Below are 25,278 nucleotides of genomic sequence, written 5' to 3'. Positions count from 1 at the left end.
TACCTATTTGAATGTACTTTAGTATAGTCCGAAATAGAACTGATACTGTGTCCTTTGATATCTCTCGATGATTGATATCAGTGAGGTTAAATATAGGATCAATGGATTCTATTCCAGTTCGATAGTATTTCATAACGGTTATTGTAATAACGTTATCAGTGCTCGTGAGACATGCTCGTATAGTGTGCATGCTGTATGCATATGTTCATTGTTTGGTTTTATTACGCGTTGCTGGCTGACCCACATAACAGTTCCATTTCAAGTCGTTTCAACCTAGCATCGACGACGCATTTTCGATTGGCATTTGTTTCCTTGTATTCTTAAATGCTTCAATATTATTTCATTTATATCATGACTATCATGAGCACCTATACCAATAGCATCAGTTAACCTGTATGCTATAGCAATAGGGTATGAAATTTAAAATTTGTTATGGAGCTAGCCACAGCATGCAGGCCTATCGCCTTATATGTTTTCATTCATTTATTACTAGCTTTTGTCCTCGAATAACTGTTTCGCAATATGTTATTTTATTGAGGTAGAAGCACACATAAAAAGCTACAAGAAGTGCAGCAGACACCTCTGAAAAGTTTGGTTGAACATAATAATTGTTGGCTGAACAAATTAGTCAGTTTGTATCGAGAATGGTTCCAAAACAATTTTGTAGCGCACATCGATTGTTTGTTTGTACAGCTGCCGACACCGACAGTAGTAGAACTATTTAGCTATTTTGTTATAGGTTCAATAATGAGAGTGACATAATGTGCTTATTCGGTTATCTTAACATGTAGATGTGACCTTGGAATAAAACAAAAGTTATATTTGTGTCGCTGTAAAGTGATGGTTGTGATCAGCAATGCCAGATTGGCGATACAACGTGCTCTCGACCAACGAGGCGTTCATAGACACTGAAGGTGTGCCCATGCGGGACCCACTCGCAGCCAGCTACCCGCGTCGCGCCGACCGCACCAGGCCCCCTCACACCTGCCCATACACCACCATTTTCTTAGGGGCTCGTTCTCACCACGCTCCCTACAGATTACCAGCTATACAGAGCGATACTATCGATCCGTATGCAGATGTGTACTCTGTTGATCGTTCCTCCAACCTCACCGATACATCCAGTTTTGCTCGCTACGAAGATTGTCGGCCGCAAATCGATGAAAATTTATCAGAAACTGACGACCAGCACTATGCAGATGAAACTTTAACTGAAAATGTTACATTACAAGTTCAGAAAGTGCCATACACTTCTAGCGTGTTTTACATTTCCGCAAAAACTGATACAACGCGCAAAGAGGTAGTTCAAAGCAATGATGTCTTTCTGGTGGAAGAGTCCGATTCTGATGCATTATCGTCGTGCACCTGTGACAGTTTTGAAAGATGTGAATTTGATTGTAGAGACTTTGAACCTTTCTCGGACACTTGTTGTTGTGATCCATTGAGTGACGGTGTTTGTAGTCGTAGTCCTAAGGATGTCGACTCTCCAGAACACTTTTGTGATAGAGTGGCGGAGGAGGACGGTGTCTCTAACCGAAGTGATATGGACGGTTTGGATTTGGCTCTGTTTGAACCAGCACAAACTGAATCTGCTGATTGCGGGGACGGTCCCGCACAAAATGCCGCTGTTTCCGTCTCAGCTTCATTGTGCGGGATACTGCACGCGCTACCTGACAGCATCAGCATTGGTAAGTGACGTTTAGACTAATTTATTGTCAGTTAAGCGCAGGCATCCCGGAACCGCTGTTATGATAACGCTCAATTACAGTGATTAGGAGCACGGTGAATAGAGCAGCCGCGCTATACCGCCGTGTGGTCTGCGTCAATCCGATTCGTACGTATCCGATACGAGCAACGGTGTGCGGGAAATTACTATCGCATCAATCACTGGCTGCATTGTCATACTTGTAGTGACAACAGAGTCTGCTATCGGCAGGCAAGCATAATAGACCGTAAAGGTACTTATCATAACACACGCAACGTTACCTACATACCTAGCAAGTCATGTTCTTGATCTTGATCGAATGCCAGTTTATTTAAGACTTGACATAACTCTGCTGATGGCTTTGGTTCATTAGTATGCGTATCGTATCGACATATGAATTGAAATGAGATTGATGAAAAACTAGTGAAGAAAAAATGTAGTCACAGCCATCTAGAAGTAATAAAAAATGTGTTAGCGTTCTATAACGCGGAAGCTGTAGAAGCTTTTATATTGTATAAAGCGCTAACTACAAATTGTGTACCGTTAGTCGCAAGTTTCTAATTACCGGTAGCGATAGAGGGCGATTGTTGCCTCATGCAAATCCGATGGATACCGGAGCAGATAAGCAAAGATACAGAGATATACAAGCATGCAAACATATGTGTAAGTCAATGTGCCGTATTTTTCCCGTTGAAAGTACACACAAAGTGGAGAAAACGTAACGGATATTTTGCGTTGTTGGTTCAAAATCGAAATGAAACGGATAACTTAATCTTATTTTCGTTGGAAAATTATAATGTCTGTAAGTTGAAAATGTTATTAACGATAATCCTAAAGTTAACATTTTTATACAGCTCATAATTGTAAGTTTAGCTACCCAGTCAGAGTAATTATTTCCGTGTGAACAAAAATGTTGAATGTCGGTCGTTATGTTAAAAACAGCACGTACCATTAAAATGCTTCAATGGATTTTTAATGGGGCCCAATAATTGTGCTTTACAATCGGACAGGTAACAAACATTCTGGTTTTAAGTGGATTTATTTGAGTTTTTAAATACAATTTTGGAATCAGTATCTGAATTTACTCTTGCTTACGGTATAAGATAGGTAACTCTTTTGTCTGGAAGTAATGTTTTCTAAAATAACACGATGTCTTTAAGATACACAGCATTTTTTTGTGTGAAAATAAAAGCACAGTGCAATCTAATCATCACAGTAGTAACTTCTGATAAAATGTCCGTTAAGCGTTCATAATTCGAAATATATCTAACAGAATCAGTACTTACCTACTATCTGATCCCGCCTGTAGCTATGAATCGCAGCCGTTAAACTTCAAGGTTATCAGATAACTTACAGTACATTTTGTGAATTATACGAATATGGAATGGTATTTTCGTGACATTGTTATGGAGCGAGAACATTCATAACAAACGTAGTTCATTGTTAAAAGAACTAAAAGTCGCGGGACGTGGCCTACCATATAAACAAGTATTTTACAATACGTGAGAAAGTTAAGGGGTCATTGCTGTTAACATTTTACGAGGGTTTGAAACGATTGTTAAGTACAGATCCTTCGGCTTTAGCTCCTAAATAACGGTTTACGGCATATTTGCAAGGCTATTTTAAAATATCGAGTTTATGGGCATTTCTTTCGCTATGTACAGTAAGTACCATCTTGGTGATGTTATTAATCATTGCTATAAAATTTTTTCATAATATTTTCTTACTATACGATCTAAATATTAAGATTATCACATTATTTTCTGTTACTATCACATTCTTGAACATTGTAAACGAGGTCTTATTAAATATCACTAAAATTTACAATACTGATTTCATCTTACACATCTCGTAATACTTTCTTTACACCCGTACAATTGATTTGATCAGTTGTTTGAGAAACATGGCCACCGTGAGAGCGATCACCTCTGCGTCACGTCAAGAACCCAAAACAAGGAAAGTCGTGTTGATTTACACCGCATTGTGCCAACGAAAAACTGCAAAGTGTTAAGGGAACAGTGACACAGGGTTTGATTGAAAGTGATTCATCATTTTTACTCGCCTATTGTTTTTCAATTTGATTTATGTTGATACTAATTTCCAATAGTGCTTCGAACTCATCTAAGTTTAGCACTAAATATCGCGATTGATTCGGTTAGATTGCTAATTTATAAGACTTAATGAAAAATTGTGATATAAGCGTTTTTGATTTGAATATAAGTTTATTGTAAGAACATTAAAATAATAAATTACTCATTATAGTTCTCTTTTTCCTATGGCTATGGTATAAGTTACATGGATGTCATAATTGCAGGGATCAATATGTATGAGCAGTGCATTGCTATAAATGGCAATAATTACTTCATGTCGGTTTCCGGCGACTCATCAACTACATCAAGTCTCCACTAGACGCCTCAGATAGTCAAGAATGTTGCTGATCCCGTACAACTTGTTGCTAACCAATCAGGGCCCATGTCAAGCTCCAATACGACAAGTAATGTTATCTTAATACTCTATGCAAATATTATTCTAACATTCGTACTGTCTAATTGCGACAGGCCCGCAATGTACACGGTGTAAGAACCTTGCATACCTCAAAGAGCTAAAAGAGTCGTTCGTCTGTCCGAGTTATGATCGTCATCAGCTATAAATCGAGCCTACTATAAGATGGGGGCGATTAAATTCAATAACAAGCCTCGGTACCAGCACTAAATCCCGCTCAGTTATAACCTCACATGCTCTTTCAAGTTTCTTATATGGAATCCAAGTCTATAACGTCAATAATCTCGCTAGACTCGATCAGGGACTGGGTGCGGATCCTTGTCCAGTTATGTATGTGATGCAATCGTTTGCTTATACTTTCTAATGAGCTTGCCCTTCCTGTAAGCCGCTTCTTGAAGGAAGCCACTTGCGCATGCGCTTAGCACTCCGCGTGCAATACAGTGAAGCAAGCACAGGATTTAACATTTCACTACACGACGTTTTGATTAAAATACTAGTTGGGCAAGTTTTAGATGTCAGAATGTCGAAGGTTTTAGTCTTGTTTTCGATGTGAACATGTATTTGAATGTTGCCTGGTTTCCAAATAATTCTCTAATGAACGTGACAGTCACCTGCATTTTGGATATGAATAATGAATAGCTTCGTGATTTTATTCGTCGCGATAAGCATAGCGCAAACTTAATACATGTAAATAAAAACTTTGGAATGTAAATTATGAAGTCATTAATGTCTGAATAATAACGCATAAACTCTAAAACGCAATAAGTACATAATAAGAGTAGCATGGAATTTCAATAAAAAAAGTATTACTCAACTTATCTAAAATAAGATCACGACTTAAATTGGATGATGCAGTGTACACATAGAGAACTCTTTACGTTTCGATAATGGAAAAATCAGAAATACCAGGACGGTCACCTACTACCGTAGTTGCAATTTCGCGTAGGTAATAACCAGCAATTTGTATGAGAAACTCTCAGACAATACGGATACGGAATTGAGTTTACGGTATCTAATTATGTCATAATGATTATATGCGGTTGTGTATTTTGGAGTAACTCGGGAGTATACAGTTAGTTGAAGCGTCCGACTTTGGGCTCCAAGTAGAACTTTTCATCACGTTACACACATTATAACGTTTTATTTTGTAGGCTTATTACTGTGGTCCATCAACATAGTCTAATACAAGACATTTTTATTAAAGATATTGACAGTTATAATTCCGTGAAAGAAAACGACGGGAAAATTCAATGAAGCTGTGTTCCGATACCAAGTTCAATGTTTGCTTATGGTAATAATCTTAGTAGTCATAAAACAATTTCTAATCGTAATAACTTCTAAGGGCTATTTCTGTCTTTATATTGGTCCTGTTGGCTGTTTACTTGTATGCGACAGAGAAAGTCTATTAGGAAAGCGGATCCTGGCAGCAGGCCAATGAACATAAGTTACACAAGAAGGATTGCTAGGCTGGACAATGATTAATGTATAAAACCCTTTGAAAAGATTAGACTAACGCAATGTTTGCCTGAATAACTTGAGCTTTACTAGTTCTATCGGTACTGGTTTAATGTTTTCTTAATATAGACATATTTCAAGTTATGGTAATGCCTACATACATAATTGGTGTCGTGTATATGACTCAGTCAACTAAGTCTAGTAAGTTAGTGATTGCGTCCAAGGTGAGGGCGTTTGTGGATTTCTGTTTGCTCGAGGAACGTTATCCAAATATTTATCCACACAAGTTCATAACAGAGTTGTAACCTAAATTGTTACATGCGTTTGTTTGAAGGAAGTTTTTACAACCCGCTGCATCCTTTTGACAGCCGAGAATAAAACTGAACAACAGTTCATTGGAAATGCAATGTCTTACAATGAAGACATCTTGAGTATCGATTCCTCAAACCACTATATTGTTCGCTTGGATTGCATAAATGTCTAGCGGATTTTTATACATCCAAGGGGCATTGTCTCTATTGTTTGTTGAGTGATGTGACGTGTGCTTGTGAAATGAAATAATTTGATGCATGATTGAGACTAATTTGAACAATTTTTCATTTCAACGCAATCGAGCGACCTCCATAGATACATGTAGGATTGCGCAATTTTATGAGTTAGTGTGTGCGATTTGGAAAGCAATGGTATAACACTATAATTGTTCTCTATCTAAACAAATGGGTATTATAAAGGTTCCTAAAAAATACCTCACTGCACTACCCTCGGGAGACATAGTTTATATTTTATTCAGGAAGTTACGCGCAGAACTTCCTTCGCGATAGGGGTGAACTTGCCAGAAACAGCCAGTTATTACGTTATACCGAATATTGAACTTTGTTGGTAGGTTATGGATTCCAATAGTTGTTTCCGAGAAACGTTCATAAGTTACGAAGGCGTGTTTACATAACATGCGTTAGTTTGACGGGATGATGGAGATTATTGCCCAAGATATCATAATGATAATTATTCGAGTGCTACTAGAGCTTCCTACGTACCTATCTATCTAGCTATACGTTTTGCATAACATTTCCAACAAAGTTTGTAAGTTTTTTTTGATCTGCAAGGTAAAACGAAGCAATTTGTTGGTTCATTAGCACATTGCTTAATTTTCTTATTTAAAGTTTAATCAATCCCACCAAAAACATTAAATGTAAAAAAAAGCCAATCCTCTACGCAATTCCTCCACCGTAAAAAGTTTTGAGATCGCATAGAAGCCAAGTCCTGTTCTACTTTATTTGTAATAATAAATCAATATTTTGTGACTATATCAATAGTTTCGTTCACTTTACAATAATATTGACTTGGCCATGAGCACAATAAACTACAAATATAATACAGCATATCTTGGAGAGGTGAAAGTCAAACATGAAGTTTAATATCACAGAATTAAATACTTTTAGTTTATTCAATTGTTACTAAATGACCGACAGTCAGTTTCATCCAACATCAATGAACTGCACATGTACTATGGCGCATGTTTAGTCCATGGTGATCTCAAATTCCAATCAGTCCATAATCAGTCCAATCGTAAAATCATGTCCATATAGAATTTATCAATTCAATGGTATTTACACATTATTACAAGGAGCGACTTTTAACTTGTGCTCATGGCCAAGACAGTATTATTGTAATGTGAACAAAACTATTGATATAGTCACAAAATATTGATTTATTATTACAAATAAAGTAGAACAGGACTTGGCTTCTATGCGATCTCAAAACTTTTTACGGTGGAGGAATTGCGTAGAGGATTGGCTTTTTTTTACATTTAATGTTTTTGGTGGGATCTAATTTATTTTTGTAGGTCTCTTTCTTCTCTAAGTATATAACAAATTAAATTAACTTACATGCAACTAACTAAATATATAACAAACTAAATATGTACACCTAAAGTAGCACGTAAACAATATTTTTTTTAACCTATAAAAATTCGAAATTGTCGAATTTTTTAATCGAATAGCTTTTAGAATAAAAGAGATTTATTTCAGAGGTAGATGACGCTATCACATGAAATTATTTGGTTTTTTTTAAGTACTACTTATACTAAGCTATGTAACGAAACCATAGCGCGATTTAGACCAGGACAACGCCATCTATCGAGCGAGCATGCAGTGTTTAACGCACTGCATTAATATGAAAGATTTTATCATTATTCATTTCATTTAAACCTATCTTTTTTATTCATACATAATAACAATACGTAACGTACGTAACAATAAAACAAATAGTAACATTTTGTACATAAATAAATAACAAAGTTATCAATGCAGTCAAAATTCATACACAATGTTCTTGAAAAACCGCAAATATAAATTTGTTTCCTATTTTTTTATTAAGTTTTAAGGTTTTTATAATTTTCCCTTTATATGTAGCTAATAACCTATCTTGGTGCCAAATTTGAAGGTTCTAAGTTTGCTAGAAGTACCTTAGACTTTTGATGATCGGTCAGTGAGTGAGTCAGTGACAAAATGGTGTAACTTTGATCGCTCATAACTGGTAAACTATTTATTCAAATGTCTTGTAATTTTGAGACTGAGCTTGTTCTAATACTTACTCTTGGTCATCGAAAACCTAAACTCCTAACTTTGTTCACATGGAAGATACAGGGGACTGAAATAGCCGCGAAACGCTTCGAGAAAAGATGGTACGGCCGTGCCCGCTTTGCTCGAGTCTTGGCTGGGGCACTGCCGTGCCCTCAGATTTCCAAAACGGATAACTTCAGCTAGTTCTCCTAACTATAACAAAGTAGAAAACGTGTTAGAAAAATGTATACAATTCTGGAATTGAGTAGAGCCCTTCGTCTTGCAGATATCTTGTTCTGTGAAAAAGCGCTATAAATAACAGGTATCTGCAGATAATTTACAACTCGAGGAGAGACAAATATCCTTGATAATCATGGGAACGGACCACGAAGCCTAGAGCGCAGTAACGAAGTATATCGCATCAAATTTCCATACTGTTGGAAATCGGAATGCGTTTAGTTAATAAATTAGGAGTAACGATATACATCGTCGTTGCACAATTTATGGTGTTTTGCTACGTGAGATAAATACCATGGTGATTTATTTCAGTTGCATAAATATGTTCTAATATGGGTTTGGGAATTAATTACAGCAGATCATGTGCTTGAACCGTTTATGTTTTAGTTGTTACTACGCATTCTGATTCCCTTATTATTTATATCTTACAGTAGAGATAAAATTATTGTTAAGGTAGCTGAATATCAAACAAAATCCGCCGTTTTTTGATGCATAGCGAATTTTCTGAATAGTTTTGAATGAGCGACCGGCAGCTGTGGTGTTTGGGGCACGCGCTGCACCGCGGCCGGCGCGGGCGCACCTGTAGCGGCGGCCACTCGGCCGACTGGTCCAGTTTCCCCAGTTCACTTCAATGCTGACGTCACCTTCACACGTACTTATCGATTAAAACTTTCAAAGTGATAGTGACTAACTAAAAGTCAAGGCCAAGTGATACATCGATTGCCTGTTTGTTAAACACCTGCACTACAGGTTCGTTACTCATAGTGTTGGTAAGCAAACCATTGGCCTAGATTCTTTAATTATCTCAAATATTATGGTGATTTTATTAAATCTTATGATCATGTCTGGCTAATACACAAGTTTTTCTGGTTTTCAAAGTAATGTAGCTTTTTAGGTCATAGCGCAGAGGTAACATTAGATGTGTTGTGTTTGTAATACTTACATTCATTTTGGTACGTTATACAAAAACCGGTTTGTATCTAAACATTTATTATTTTGAAACATGATGTAGCTGTGTAAAACACAAAACCACGAGTAGAGAATACAAAATTGTAAATTCATTCATTTGAATTACTTTTACGGTGCGTTGCTCAAATGTCAAATTTAGTCTCACGAAAGTTAACATAAAACAATTTTGCACGGCATTCGAAGTACTCAACAGGTTTAAATCTACATAATACAGGTATTAATTGCACGCTTACACTTACAAATTCTATGTTAAGCGCACATAAAACAGAATAAACCATTCAGAGGAAGCTGAACGTAGAAATACATTTTCTAATAAAAATAGCCGCGTAAGGAAACTAAATAATCCGGACAAAGCGTTTAAAATGACATGAAATAAACGACGCCAGGCCTAAACAGTCAACTATAAATAAATTAAAAAGTCAAGTTCACATAAATACGGTGAAGACGGATGATCAATGATTTTTAAACGGCTATTGAAATAATTCTGTGCACATCTGCAACCCCTCGCTTCAGCCGACAAAAGTGTTATTCATGCATTGAATGTAAAGGGCCGCAGTTCGTGACTTGTGACAACTATACCGTACCACTCAATTCTACTAAGTCACAGCGCTCGCGTGTGCAGCACATAGCAATTTGAATAGTTTATTCATGTGATTATAATTGATTTCTTCTTATGTGAATGAATGTACTCAAAGTCGCGGAAGAAATGACCTCGTTTTATCTTTGCTCTGTGTTCATTCATAACCTTTTATAATTCATTCAGTGAGCAGATAAACATAATAGCTTATACTGCTTATAGAGTATGTGACCATAGTGTATGCTTATTCTTTAAACATCCTGCGAAGCGAAGTTTATTTGCATAACGGCACATGAGCATTGCGCATTAGCTACTGATATGGGTTTTAGAAAAAAAGGTGGTATATCAATTTATATTAAATGCATAATACGAAGGAAGTCCAAGTATTAGTTCTAAGAAGCTCACACAAGTGACGCGTGCGCAAACAAATGCGTTTCCGCTGGCAGGCGCAGAGCACTCGCTCATGGAGAAAGTTGTCAAGCCTTCTTTCTTAACAATGCCATAGCATTTTGCACTTACATCATGTCTCCGGCTTTTTTGGATGATTAAGTCGATGTAGGAAGAGATTATGAAACTAATATTAGTGTCGTTCTTACTTATTCACATGAAATCGACGTGATTGATGCGCCAACATTACTAATGTTCGATCTTGTCGCTGGTTTTGCAGGAAGTTAATCGTAGATCCTAAATTAATGAGCTTCTTGTGATTGAGGTTGGAAACTTCCTCCGCTATTATAATTTTTTACTGATTTTACCGGATATCTCCTTTTTCGTTGGTCATTTTGCAAATTACATATAGAATTAGAAATAGAAATTTCTAATAGATCTCTAGAATTTGAAATTAAATATAGAAATGCATCTGTGGTAATCTATCATAAATTATCTATTGTTAACACACGCAATCATTATAAACTGTGCGCGAATTAAAAAATTACGAAGTAAGTAAGTGGCTTTAAACAAAACCCGAAGTCAACATACAGTGCAGCTGAATGTTCTGTGCATCTAATACTTCATTGTTACGAACAAGTAAGTCAGATTTGAATGCACACAAAAAATATAGATGTAGCGTCTGATACGAAATATGAGCAAAGAACAAAATAATGCGCACAAGTTAATGTTCCAACCCGATGCGTGTGAAATAGCCGCCGGCGGACACGCCGTCGTTGTCAGCTAAATGTTCATCACGTTGACAATGGACACGACTTATGAAATGTGAACCACAATCTAATTCACCTTCATTTCTGAGGGAAACAAAGGAATTTATTTCACCCGTATCGCATTACTAGCACGACCAGGGAACATTCCTGCTATGAGGAAATCCTTGGAGGCGGAATTAAGGGTAATTCAAACCTTTGTGTTTGCTGATTTTCGTGCTTACTTCGATCAGTAGCCCAAGCACGAATATTTGCGAAAAGTTATTCGTATCGAAATCGAGTAACATTTGTATGAGAATTGTACAGCGCCCCTATCGGGCGTAAAAGGAAACAAAACATGGCAGCACGAATGATTTTGGCGCGCTGTCGTATCGAAATCGAAACGAGATGGTAAACGAAACTCGAAACTTATAAACAATTGTGAGATTTTTGGCAGCACGAACATTCTTTTGACGTACGGTAACGTAAACTCTCGAAGGCTGGCTATCGAGTATGGTCGAAACATTATTCACTTGAAAATAGTCGGTGAGAAAGGTTTCGAGAAGTGTAAAAATAAAGTTTTAACCGTGTTTATGTTTGTTTAGAGTTAGTTTTGTGAATAAAATTATTGTTAAGTTATTGGAACAATTAGTAATAGCTTCAATATAATTTAAAATGCAAAGACCGCCACTGTATGAACGTAGTACCGCATATTATTTTTTAGCGGCTTTACTAGAATATTATGGATATCAATCACGAGAAACAAGGTAAGTAATTAAATCATATTTTATTTATTTGCGAACCTATAGAATTAATGTGTTTGAAAAAAAAATGTTATTTATATGTTTATTTTTAATCATTGTAGAGAAATTACGCGCAGAGCAAAACTTAGGAATAGAATTTACCCACTGGACATAAATGAAACCGAATTTAAAAATATAGAAATAGCATTGCACTTAAAATACTTCACACTAAAGTTTATGCCACTCAAACTTATTAAAACTGTTTACTCACGCTTCCATGAATTCAACCATCATTTCATATTGCGTCTGACTGGTTCTCATAATATTTATTATATTGAAAGCACTTAATTATTTGTAGCAAAAAAAAAACAGAAATACTTTTGTTGTGGACGTGTAGCAAAACATAAACAAATTTGGCGCCCTTACGCGCGTCGGATGTCAAGTGGGTGCGTTCGGTACCCGTCATTTTTAAAAAATAAAATCTCCGTAACTATGTTATATTGCTAGAGATAATGCCATTTTATAATGTCTAATAATTAACTTTGGGTCTCTTTTTTATATTACATTCAGTTTTTATTATAATTTAATAATAATAAAACGTTTAATCAAAGGTAAAAAAAATATTAACAACTAGAGTTAGTTTTCGAACGCACCATTCATTCAACAATCGTTCATTTTGCTCACTGTGGCGCGTCCCTATTTACATTTGCATGACGTCACCTTGGAATTCGAATCGAGTGTTCGATAGTGCTTCGAATGTGGTTCGTGCTGCCTACTATCGACAAACTCCGTTTTCGAATCGAGGCCTCGATACATTGTCGATTCGAATACGTTAGATATTCGTGCTTGGCCCACTGTTTATTGCACTCTCGCGTGATGTGTGTTGGAGGCTAATCAGCTTTGAGGTCGTAGGGTTTCCGCTGCAAATAATACAAGTTATCCAACGCCACATCTGTTACATCAACCGTGCAATTGTGGGAACTGTTGCATGCGTTTTTAATTATCACACTATTGTTGGTCTTTGGTTTCTTTCTGGGTAACAAGAGCACATACGCAACCTATATGCATTTTATGATGATGGTTGTAAACGTCTACATCGATCTATGTTTTACTGCCACTACTTTATAGCATGTTTTCGCATCTAACTTTTATACAAAGTGTATGATTTACAATCATTTAGTATTAATACACTTTTCACATGTATTTACACAGTGTCTTGTCGATATTTGGTTTAAGAGACACCGTAGTCAATATTGAAGAAAGGCCCGTGTGACAAATACCGTAAGACAAGACCATTGAAATGCTTAGTTGACTTATGATAACGTAGGAATAATCTGATCTACTTTCTCTACATCGCGCGAAGGGCTTGAAAGTCAGTCGCGCGAGATGTCGACATGTTGCGCCTACGCACTTCAGAAATTATCACCAGGTATGCACTCACGCATTGTGTTATAAATGAATAGCAATTTAATTCAACCAATGTCTTTCTAGATCAGCGAATAACACAATACAACGAAAACGGAACTAATAAAAATGCCAAACAGAGCTTTAATGCCAGGATAACAAGGAAAGGAATACACCCAGCAAAAGATAAAATAGGAATATACTCATATTGAAATTGACACCACAGTGCAAGTTGAAATAATTCCCAAAAGAGTTCCACGTACTTTTGCTATTGGAAATACTAATTATATTCTGGGCACGATATAACGCATGAATTCGACACAAACGTGGTGGCGACGTGTTCACATGCCTACGTAATCGTCTGTCAAAACGCTCACATTTTTAACGCCCAGCATTATATTATACGGAGATTAACTCCTACGCGACAATCTGCCTCCAGAGGAAGCTTACATTGTCCCTAATACACGCGTCAAGAGATATAAAGGCGAATTTGATTCGTTAGTACATCAAGACGTTCCTTAGGACGAGACGTGGATGTCACACAAATATGATTAATGAAAATGTAAGTATGCGCTCGTCGCGATGAAAGGACCGTGTTTGAATTCAACTCCGTGGTACTCTTACTAATGAGTAATGTCACGTAATAAAGGTTTTATTTCTCTATGCTATTGTCGTTGGTCTTATAAAAATAGATTCGGTCTTGCATAACCAGTTCATCTCGCCGGTAACATAACAAGAAGCTCCTCTTGTCAGAGAACCTGATGCAATTTTACAACTTATAATGCATTAAAAATCAGTAAGCTCTTTTAGCATATGGGCGGCGAGCATATTATAGTTTTACCTACAAGAAGAAAATTGCATACTATTATGATTCCCACGTTCCTAGTCCGGTCTATGTTAATGGTAAGTTTTTATGTTGGTCCTAATAGATAGCGTACATAAGTACATATGAGCATACGAGTGTGGGGGTAGGGTGATATAATTACGTATATAAAAGAAGGTCCGTGTGTGCAAACGTATAATTTATAATTGTGGCCGCTTGGCGTAGCTTCAAAAGGGCGTCGACCTTTACAGCCGGTCGACAACTGACCTTTAGGTCTACGAAGGGCAGGAAACCTAGATGCAGGAATCCTCAGTTTTTTATCCATCTAGGTCAAGTTTTTATGTGGGAATGGTTCTAAAACTACTTTTTTAATGGGCCACAGCATAGAAGTAATAAGACAATAATATGCTGATTCACTTAAAAAAATAATAGGAACAGAGATCCAGTTTATTTTTAAATTATTGTTGAAATAATATCCACATGATGATGGAGGCGGAGGTGATAGATTTAAAAATTATAAATTCAATACATGTGCTATTTTGCGTCACCATCTATACATATAATAAATCTGTAAAAAAACTGTGTCTGTACATTGAATATATTAAAAAAATAATAATTGGGTGGGGTTTAGAAACAGTAATGGAGCACAAATCCAAAAAAAAAATTCTGTCTGTATGTCTGTATGTCTGTATGTCTGTATGTCTGTATGTCTGTATGTCTGTATGTCTGTTTGTTTGTACACGCTAATCTTCCGAACTACTGAACGGATTTCAATGATTTTTTCTTTGTTGTATCAGTATTAAGCCTGGTCAACATATAGGCTATAATTTATCTTCGAAACTTGAAGACCTGATGCAGAACACCAACAGACCAATAAAACTATAAGAGATACAAACATGGTGCCGTGGCAAAAATTGTTTCATTTGATGAGCATTTTCAGCTGAGATAATAAATTTTAAGATCTGGAACACCTGATGTGGAACCCCAAGAGCCCAGCTTCTCTGTACCATATACAGGTATGACGTTTTAGCAAAAGTTGTTCAATTTGATAAGCACTTTCTATTGACTTATACAAATTGAAGATCTAAAATATCTGATGTGGAACTCCAGGGGCCCAGCTAGACTATAGCATATAGAGGTATGACGTTTTAGCAAAAGTTGTTCAATCTGATAAGCACTCTCTGTTGACTTATAAAAATTGAAGATGTAAAACACCTGATGTGGAACTCCAGGAGCCCTGCTAGACTATATGAAGCATATGAAGATATGATGTTTTAGCAAAAGTGGTTCAATCTGATAAGCACTCTCTATTGACGCATTTTTCTTTTCTCTCTCACACAAACAAATAATAACGAAGATACAACAACGCTTGAATTTCGTGTTAAGTCACTGCTTAGTACAAATTTTACATACCTAGACGTGGCGTCACGAGCCCCCACTCTCTAACTTTGTTACGTTATATCTCATTATTATTTTGTATGTCTCTTCCAGACCTCGGGACTACAGAGTTCCGAATTTTTGGGAGGCAAACGTGGGGCCGAAGCCAATACACTGAAGCCCTTTTGAGACAACTTTAATGAAATGGTGACACAAAACCGACGATTATCCCTTTATACACTATAGAAATGAATCCAAGGACAGTCCCCGGTGGACGTCGTTAAAAAAAAGACAATCCCCGGTTCTGTGCTAAACTATTGCTAACTATGGAGGAAAACTACTTGGGCTATTGTGATGGGATGTTAGTGGATGACAATGTATTAGGTACATGTAAAAACGGCAGGTGGAGACTCGCCACCTCACTTACTGGGCCCCCGGGAACCAGTCACTGAATAGCAACAAGAGGGCAACAGGGACATGAGCGGCTGAAGGGTGAGGATACCTCGGCGGACTTTAAACGTAGATTACGCGCTCCCTGTGCTTACCATGAGGCACCTATCCTCCGAGCAGGGCTACTAATCCTGCTCTAGCGACTCCACTCTGGACGGCCAAGCCAAGCCAGAGGCGTGAGACCTACCCCCGTCATGGTTCACTCCGACCGGCCAGAGATGGGGGACAGTATACACTCCCTGGAGAACTCAGTATATATAGCCCCGCGGGGTCGCTACTCCCCGTCCTCAGCCTCAGATGTCCTGCGGTGCCTATATCTCATTATTATTGTCGTTATTATCTCAAGAGCCTTTGTCCCAATTATGTTAGGGTCGACTTCCAGTCACGATGCAACTGAGTACCAGTGTTTTACAAGGAGCGACTGCCTATCTGACCTCCACAACCCGGTTACCCGCTCAACCCAACACCCCTTGGTAAGACTTACTGGGTTCTGACTACCCATAACGACTGCCAAGAATGGAATGTTCAATGACAGTCGGAACCTACAGTTTAACATCCCCTCCAAATAACGGTCATTGGTATCCAAAATATACGTAGAAAGTACATACGAACTTAGAAAAGTTGCATTGGCAGGCACTTGCCAGACCTGGAATCAAAGACGCACGCTCATACTTAAGAGATTGGTTCTCTACCCACTAAACCACCACGAATTCCACTAAGTCACCACGACTTTGTCATCTATTTAATGTTTTTTTACGTAATATTTTTGCCACACACAACTTAAATGCGGACTAATTAGAATCACTACTTTTATCCCTATGTTCACGTCTATTGCGACTATTCAGATCTTTGATTTTGCTGACCCCGTAGTCACTGGCATAAGGGACAGGATCCGCGTACGAAGTCGCGGGCAGAAGCTAGTATTATAATAAATCGAAAATGTTACGAAGTTAATGAGATTGGTCGTGTTAAAAACCTCCGTAACTTTGACCTGACATTTAATCTTAATTGAGTAATGTTACAACAAATTAAATTAATGTTGCTTCACGTAATACCTTATTAGGTACATGTTAACTATGTTACGTTTAATTAGCTAATGCTTGTTTCTGTAATGCTTTCATTTAGCTATGGTTTAGAGGCCTTTCATTGAGACTCACGTTTTGATATTAGGTACCATCAGATTGAGCAAATGAGCTATCGTGTTCACAGGTTGTATACAAGCTTTGTACTATTTACAACTAGGTATGCATCAGTGTTTACCTTTCATTTGTCTCTATGCACAATATCAACTGTAGCATTGTCATACATATTAGTACATTAGCATATCTAGGATAGTGCTGAGAGTAAGGAAATGTCGAAAATAATTATTTTCGACCATATTAGGTAGGTACCAATTATAATTGGTAACTATCCTATGGCTTTCTAGAAAAATGTAGTTTATTATATTGGTATAAGAAATTAGAATGTTATGCAGATGACGAAAGAGGGATAGAAAATGAACGTCTTTTGTACAAAAAGCGTAACATTGGTAGGTTTAAATAATATAATTCTAAGTGTAGTTAATAATATCCAACTGATATAATCATAGCTATTATAGAAACTTGAAATACCTCAGTGCACTCCCTTCAACAGTTCAACCTGATTGAGCCCAGTCAGTGTTCAAGGTTAACCGGTTTTAATCTATTGCTAATCTATTCCTCAAATCTTAATGATATATTTATAAGTAAATTAAGAACAGTCACAACACCTCCGTGAGAAACAATTATTGTTAAGTTCACTCGTTGCTTTGCGAACTATTTACATAACAAGTTATAAACATATTGTTATGTAGATAAATAGAATAATAGCATGTCAGTTGGTTCCCAAATTAAGCAACATTGTGGTTGAATGCCCGATGTTTGTGATTCGATAAAGGAGATGTAACAGAGGTTGTTACATATATTATTCAATTTGAAGCTCTGTTATGCAAATCAGATGGTATAGATTTAGCAAGGTGGCCGTTCACTCTCTGTATGTATGATTAGTCAGAGAAGTGGAGGAATGAAAATAACCTAACAATAGGCCTTTGAGTATGCAATGTTAGAACTTAGATCGATCTAGTGTGCCATCGGTAGCTATCTGTTTATGTTTCTGTCGTAGTGTCGGTATGTTTATAAATAAACAACGGGCAACATGTTGCGTCGGTCGTGAGGTTCGCCTGTTTATTTCAAGTTCATTGTTGTGCGCCATCTCGCGTGAAGGCGCGCCTCGCCGCCGCCTGCGTCTGCGCCGCCCTCCCACGCAACTCTACCCCTTCTACAAATACTGAAATTATTTAAACACATATTTAAAAGCTTCCTCACTTTGAACAGGGAGTTGGTAATGTGCTTCTGTCTATAAATTTTTTGTTCACGACTAACCCATATGGAGGAAGGAATAGTAAACAGGAAGGTGGATCCTGTACCTCGTACAGTTGTATGTTTTTATTCTTTACACTGTTTAAAGATCGTGCTTTCGATAAGACCTTGCATTTACTATGCATTGGTAAGTTCTTGAGTGCATCAAAAATCTTGCATCAGGTTCGCACCAAGTTGGGGTTCCCTCGGTCGGTTGTATAATGTTATTATAAGGCAACTTGTACCCAGACGAGTCTTTCTCGTTCGGTTGTCGAGTCGCGAACTGCACACTTTTAGCTTGAATCATTGCCGTTGGCCGGCGCTAACTAGGTGCCACCGGCATTACCACACTAACTGGTAATCAGGACTATCTCTGATCTGAGATACGATCGCCGGATACGCCTACCTACGTGAAAGGTACACTGGCAGACTTATGAGTTGTGTGTGTTGAATTCATTATGCCATATAAAAATAACTAGATTGATTGAAAATGCAATGTCACTCAATACGTAATCAAGTAGCAGGGTTCATTAATTTTGTTATTAATTGCATAATTATGTGTTGCAATCTCTATTATGTCATAATAAAGCTTAAAGAGTTATTTTACTCTCAGACAATAGTGTCTGAATAATAAGTTTATAATGAATATTATGAGGTTTTCCTGTCCTAGCTCGTAGCCATATCATGGAAAGGCGAAGCGTGCGTGACTTAGACGGAGATAGTGATTTTGATAGCCGCCGGCTATTTTCGAAGCACGACGGCCTTTTAAAGGCGATTCTTGGTTTACGCTCATTAACTATAAGTTTAGTATTTTGTGGCGGCTTTGAGGAATTCATAGAAGAAATAAGTTATATGCCTTTGGATTAACATTAATTAAATTTTAAATCAGATGAAATAAGAAACTTGAGAGTTAAACATAACTTGACATTTAGCGACAAAGTAAATTGAAATGAGACCTATTTCGTGTTATCTTTGTTGTGTATAAAGTTTACGCAACTCACAAGCACAACACACATTCACATTTCGTTCAATGATAACAAGTGAAATTAATGTTAATTACTCGTATAAAGTACATGCACCATTTGTAAAGCAGGCGATTGTGTTTACTTGTAGTTTTCATATCGTAGTTGGCCTTCATACCAGATTCAATTGCCAAATGATAAAAATCTTGTATTGTTATCGCCACCCGAAGATAGTAGTCGGCGGCGGGGACAGTCTCCCCAGTTGATGCGACGCGAAGATGTTAAAGCGCCGGTTACGCCGCACCCCGCGCACCCTGCCTGTGCGCTGAAGAACTTAGCACGAAGTCACACAGATACGCCTTCTCGGGATCAGGATTTCAGGAATGAAACACGAGCATTTCTTGGTTCCAGCAGTCCGGACGCGTCGTGTTGCTTCAACGGAGGCTCGATGATGACTGACTGTGTGGGCGCCGCGGCCCGCCTTTTATTGAGCGGGTCGCGGGCCCGCGTTGAAACAACACTAGCGTTCGGTTGTGGGCGGTTTTATTTGTCATAGGTAAATTCTTATATTACAATGTATTTATTATTTTAGTTACAATTCCAATTATAATTAGTTTCTAATACGATATATTACGTTATATATTATTCCCATAAGAATCTACCTAGTTTTCTATGCTGAGTCTCTCAGTCGGATCACCATTTTCTAGGCTAGACCTAATCTAAGAAGCCTAAGTGGTGATCCTAACCTTTGGCCTTGGAGACTTAGCACATGGCTGTGATCCGTATGTACCAACCACCCTTTGACCCATTCATGGTCACGAGGTTGTGTCCGGGCTCTCTGGCGCTGACACCCCTCGGCGTTTTACCCTAGGGTGGTGGCACTCACCGGATTCCCTAACCCTGCTCATCACGTCCCATGGTGAAGAGCAGGTCGCCTATTCCTGTAACTAAGCCGCCTTTTCACCACTAGCAGCAGCGGGGCGAGGCCCTTCAAAGCATGCTGCAGGTGACTTAGTTCTAGGTATCCTAAACATTGACTAAATAAAACCACCCCAATATAATGTGTTTATTTTCCAACATTACTTATAAATATAAGACATCTTAACTTACTGTTAAGGTACACATTTAAACTTAAACAACATAACACTTATACGTACATAATAATTAAAAAATAACATCTTATCTTAATCTAAACATAATATTACTACATAAAACAAATAAACAAGACACTTAAAGTTACGAAATATTTACAATTCAAGGAAGGAGACCGGTGCGCGCCTAACTGTGGACGGCTCTGCCTGCCACTACTTGAGACCCCCGTGTCCGAGGGTCTATGTTTCGCTCGCCGCGCGTAGTCCGTCGCCGACAGTCTCCCCCTCGTGCGTAGCACCGTCCTCCTGGCTCGGCGACTCTCCCGGCGCCTCCACCAGCACCACCAGACGCGTAGCAGGCCGTCGTAGCACGCCGCCCTTGGTCGTCACGTCCACGATGCGCGTTCTGCCGTCTGGACCAGGATACACGGCCGCGACCTTGCCGCGCGGCCAAGTACACCGTGGAAGAGTGCCGTCGACAATGAGCACCACGTCGCCCACGCGCAGATCTGTAGCGCAGGCTCTCCCGCTGATCTTCCTCGGTAGCAGCGTGGGTAGGTACTCCCGCAACCACCTTTGCCAAAAGTGGTCGGCAAGGCGTTGCGTAGTACGCCAGGTGTGGCGTCCCACTAGCTCGCTGTCTGTGAAGCTCCCGATGCGTGCTCCACCACAAGAGCGCCCGATGAGGAAATGGTTTGGCGTCAGCGCCTCTTCTTGCCAATCCGCGGCCAAGTGAGTGAGTGGCCGCGAATTGACGACGTGCTCTGCTTCCAAGAGGAGGGTAAGTAGGACCTCCTCTTTGGGATGTCGTTCCTTCAGCGTGGCGTCTAGCGCTGCCTTGATCGAGCGCACTAAACGCTCCCATGCTCCCCCCATGTGAGGAGCGCCAGGTGGGATGAATTTCCATTGTAGACCTAGCTTGGCGGCCTCGTCGGTGATGTCAGGCTGCAGCGCGGCCATCGTGTCTTGCAGCTCCTTGTTGGCCCCCACGAAGTTGGTGCCGTTATCACTATAGATAACGCGGGGCATGCCGCGTCGCGCCGCGAAGCGTCGCAACGCCAGGATCATGCTGTCTGTTGACAGCGATGGCACCAGCTCCATGTGCACGGCCCTCGTGGTGAGGCACGTGAAGAGTGCGCCCCATCGTTTTTCGGTGCGTCGGCCCACGGTGATCACCATGGGGCCGAAGTAATCGACGCCGGTGCATGTGAAAGGATGGCACCCATGCGCCAGCCTCTCTGCAGGTAGGTTGCCCGTTGGTAGCGCGTGTGGCTGCGCTCTCCGCAGCTTGCACCACTGGCAGTGGTGCTGCACAGCACGCAGCGCTGCCCGTAGCCCGAGGATCCAGTAGTGTTGCCTTAGCTCGTTCATCACCGTGGCGTGATTCGCGTGATTGAACCGGTGATGGTAATGCGCCACGATGAGGCGCGCCACCTGGTGGCGCCCGTCGAGCACCAGTGGACGCCTGTATGCAAGGCTGACGCCTTGCACAGCGTCGATGCGGCCGCGCAGCTTGATGACGCCGTCCTCGAGCACCACGTCAAGGCGACGCAGCTGGCTGCCTCGCTCCAGCTGATGCTGCAGCCGGAGGTTGCGCAGGTCGTCTGCGAAGCTGTCGTGCTGGCTGCGCGCCAGCAGTAGCAGCTCCGCCCGTCGCAGCAGCTCTGCGTCGAGTGGCACAAAGCGCGTGCTAGGCGCCTGTGCGGTGGGTGGCGCCCGGGTAGGCGCCCGCTTCGGGCCCGCCTTGCGCCAGGCGGGGTCGTGGCAGGCGTGCACATGCACGCGTCGTCGGCACAGTTGCGTGAATTGCAGCACGCGCGCTGTCGCGCGCAGCAGGCGCGTCCAGGCGCTGAAGCGCGCCGGGTCGGGTGTTGTGTGCTCGACGCTCTGCACCGTTGCTACCGCGTCGACTGCTCTCTCTTCGCCGGTCGGCTCGGTCTTAAACGACCGCCTGGCCGGCCATTTGTCCTCGCTATAGGCAAGGAAGTCGGGACCTGTGAACCAACGGTGATTAGCATCGAAGTGTTCGGGGACGTCGCGCGTCGCGTCGTCGGCGGGGTTAAGTGCGGTCGGCACCCAGCGCCACTCTTGTGGGCGCGTTGATTCTTCAATTTCGGCCAGCCGATGAGCAACGAACGTCTTAAACGTCCGCGGGTCCGTCTTTATCCACGACAATACAACGCTGGAGTCTGTCCAGTAGACCTTTCGCTCGACTTGCAAATCTAGTTCCTCTTCTACCGAGCGCGCCAACCTGCTCCCAAGTAGTGCCGCCTGCAGTTCTAGTCTCGGTACCGACACGGGTTTCAACGGTGTGACTCTGACTTTAGCTGCCACCAGCCGCGTGTGGTTTCTGCCGTCTGCAGTACTGGTCCGCCAGTACACTGCAGCTGCATACGCCTGCTCACTTGCATCTGTGAACGTATGCAGCTCCCCCTCTGTGCAGTGTGGCGCCAGGCACCTGGGAATCTGTAAGTCCTGTAGAACCTTCACGTCTTGCAGGTACTTTCTCCAGGCAACGTCCTCTCGATTCTCGATCTGCTGGTCCCATGACACTCCGCTGCGCCATATGTCTTGTAATAGTTTTTTTCCTTGTATTAAAACAGGAGACGCTAATCCTAGTGGGTCGAAGGTCGACATTACTGCGCTAGTTACCTCTCTCTTAGTGGGCGTGCGTATGCCCGACGCTATGTCCTGCGGTGTGTTGCGCAGGTTAGCCCTGAAACCTAATTTGTCTGAAGTTGTTAACCAGCGCAGACCCAGCGTCTTCTCTTCTTTCTCACCCAGGTCCACTTCCGTTTTTACAGCGCTGTTCGTGTCAATCAGCTCATGCAGGAGCCCCGGTTTATTAGAAGCCCAGCCGCGCAGCTCGAAATGTGCTCGTTTATGTATAGTGTCTACCTGCTTTGTTATCGTTATCAAGTCTTCTTTAGTATGGAAGCTGTGTAGGTAGTCGTCCATGTAATGATTATTAACGATAGCTTTAGCCGCGGCGGGGTATTCGGTAGCGTGTTCTAATGCGTTTTTGTTTTTCACATATATCGCTGTGCTTGGCGACGACGTCGCCCCGAATATAACCGAAGTCATTCTATATTGAGTGGGCGTTACCTCTCTATCGTCGCCTCGCCATAAGAAGCGTAGACTGTCGCGATCTTTTTCCCTTATTTTTATTTGTAAGAACATTTCCTTAATATCGGCCGCGACAGCGTATGGTCCGCGTCTGAATTTCAATAAAACACCAAATAGCGATTTTAATAAGTCCGGGCCCGGCAACAATGCATCATTTAGGCTAACGCCACGCGACCTGGCGGCTGCGTCGAAAACTATTCTTATTTTCTTTTTTACCGGGTGCGTCACCGCGAAATGAGGTAAGTACCACTGCTTATCATTTTTTATCTTATCAGCGCATGTCGGTGCCTTTTCTGCGTAACCGTTCGTTATGAGGTGGTCGATTTGCGCAGAGTATTCTTTCTTTAAATGACTATCTTTATCTAATTTGCGCTCTACATTTTTCAATCTATTAAAAGCAGATGCGTAACTCTCCGGCATACACTTGACGTCGCGTTTCCATAATAGGCCGGCCTCAAACCGCCCGTCTTCTAGTCTTGTGCACGTATTTTCCAATATGTCAGTGGCCTGTGCCTCTATATCTGTGGACGGCCGCCTAGGTGTCACGCCTAATGATTCTATATCGAAGTGACGTTTAATTGTCTCGTGCATTTCTTCATCTTTATTAACTAAATGTGATATCGTGTTGATGAAGTTTACTGGGCGTGCTGCGCCCGCGTCGGTTCCGTGCAGCACCCAGCCTAGGTTAGTACGCGACGCTACTGGTTCACCCGGCTGACCTCGCCTGATCTCTCGAGTTACTATGAGGTGCCAATTGTCTTGGCCAATTAGGAGTCGTGGTGACTCGGGTGTATAACATAATTCATGTACAAGTTTGCTCAAATGTTTACATGCACTAATTCTATTTCGATCAATATACTGCGGTGCCAGCTTCAAATTATCCATGGTTCTAACGCGCTCTAGAAGTCGTTTCGTATTTTGGTGAACGCCTCGAATTTTAACATTTAATTTTTCAGATTCTAAATGCCTTATTAATCGACCGCCTACTGTTTCTATTAATAATTCCTCCTTTTCGCCGTTGGCGCCTATCTCTGTCGCCACCTCGGCGTCTAACAGTGAGACGGTAGAGCCTTCATCTAATAAAGCCATTATCTTTTTAGAACCCGTGCGCCCATAGATTTCAACCGGAATCATCTTTAAATATGCGCGTGTAGTGCACATAGTGTGCACAGGTGCGACCACGTTAGTTGAAATTTCCTTGACCTTCTCGTCGTGCGCACCTTTATTATCACTGTGAAGTAACTGGTGATGCCAACGTTTACATATTCGACACGGCGGCTTCCTGCATGAGCTTTTTCTATGTCTGTCTTTCAGACACTTGAAGCATATGTTCGACTTTTTGACAGCTTCCCAGCGGTCATCGACTGACATCTTTAGAAAGTTGCGACACTCGTGCAGCGCGTGATCATTATCAGTGTTATTGCAAAGTGGACATACCTGGTTCCTTTTCGTGTTCCTGTTATCACTGCAATCCATGTGGTTTGTGCACTGTCGTTGCACTCGGCGAACACTGACGCTTTCACTATTGGCGAATGCACCGCACTTGTCCGCTTCTTTGTTCAAGAACTCACTGATCATTGTCAAATCGGAAAGTTCACTGCAGTCCGCACCTTCATGGTAATCGTACCATCGAAACTTTAACACTGTGGGCAACTTGTCAACAATCTGTTTTACCATTTCGGGCGAGCACAAATACTGTGGCCTTTTCAGACCTTTTATTGCCGCAACACTATTGTTCACTTGGCTCGCAAACACACATATGTCCCGCGGGTTATCACTAATTCGTTG

The 25,278-nt window shown here is 40.7% G+C and overlaps 1 protein-coding gene across 4 annotated transcripts in view; it reads left to right on the top strand.

Moving 5' to 3' along the window:
• LOC124643349 (ras GTPase-activating protein raskol) overlaps window positions 1–25,278 on the top strand; it is a 164,034-nt gene that overhangs the window by 25,803 nt on the left and 112,953 nt on the right. For 2 of the 4 annotated variants that reach the window (XM_047182321.1, XM_047182314.1), the window contains exon 2: window positions 740–1,688. The exons of 1 other annotated variant lie outside the window; for it this stretch is intronic. In XM_047182321.1, the coding sequence (XP_047038277.1) occupies window positions 857–1,688 (832 nt within the window). In that variant the 5' untranslated portion in view covers window positions 740–856. The remainder of the gene's footprint in view (window positions 1–739; window positions 1,689–25,278) is intronic. One more of the 4 variants, XM_047182330.1, reaches the window with a different exon arrangement.

The sequence above is a fragment of the Helicoverpa zea genome, chromosome 2 (genome assembly GCF_022581195.2).
Source record: "Helicoverpa zea isolate HzStark_Cry1AcR chromosome 2, ilHelZeax1.1, whole genome shotgun sequence".
Lineage (NCBI taxonomy): Eukaryota > Metazoa > Arthropoda > Insecta > Lepidoptera > Noctuidae > Helicoverpa > Helicoverpa zea.
Note: the sequence above shows the minus strand (reverse complement) of the source record. Positions and strands in the feature narration are given on the sequence as shown.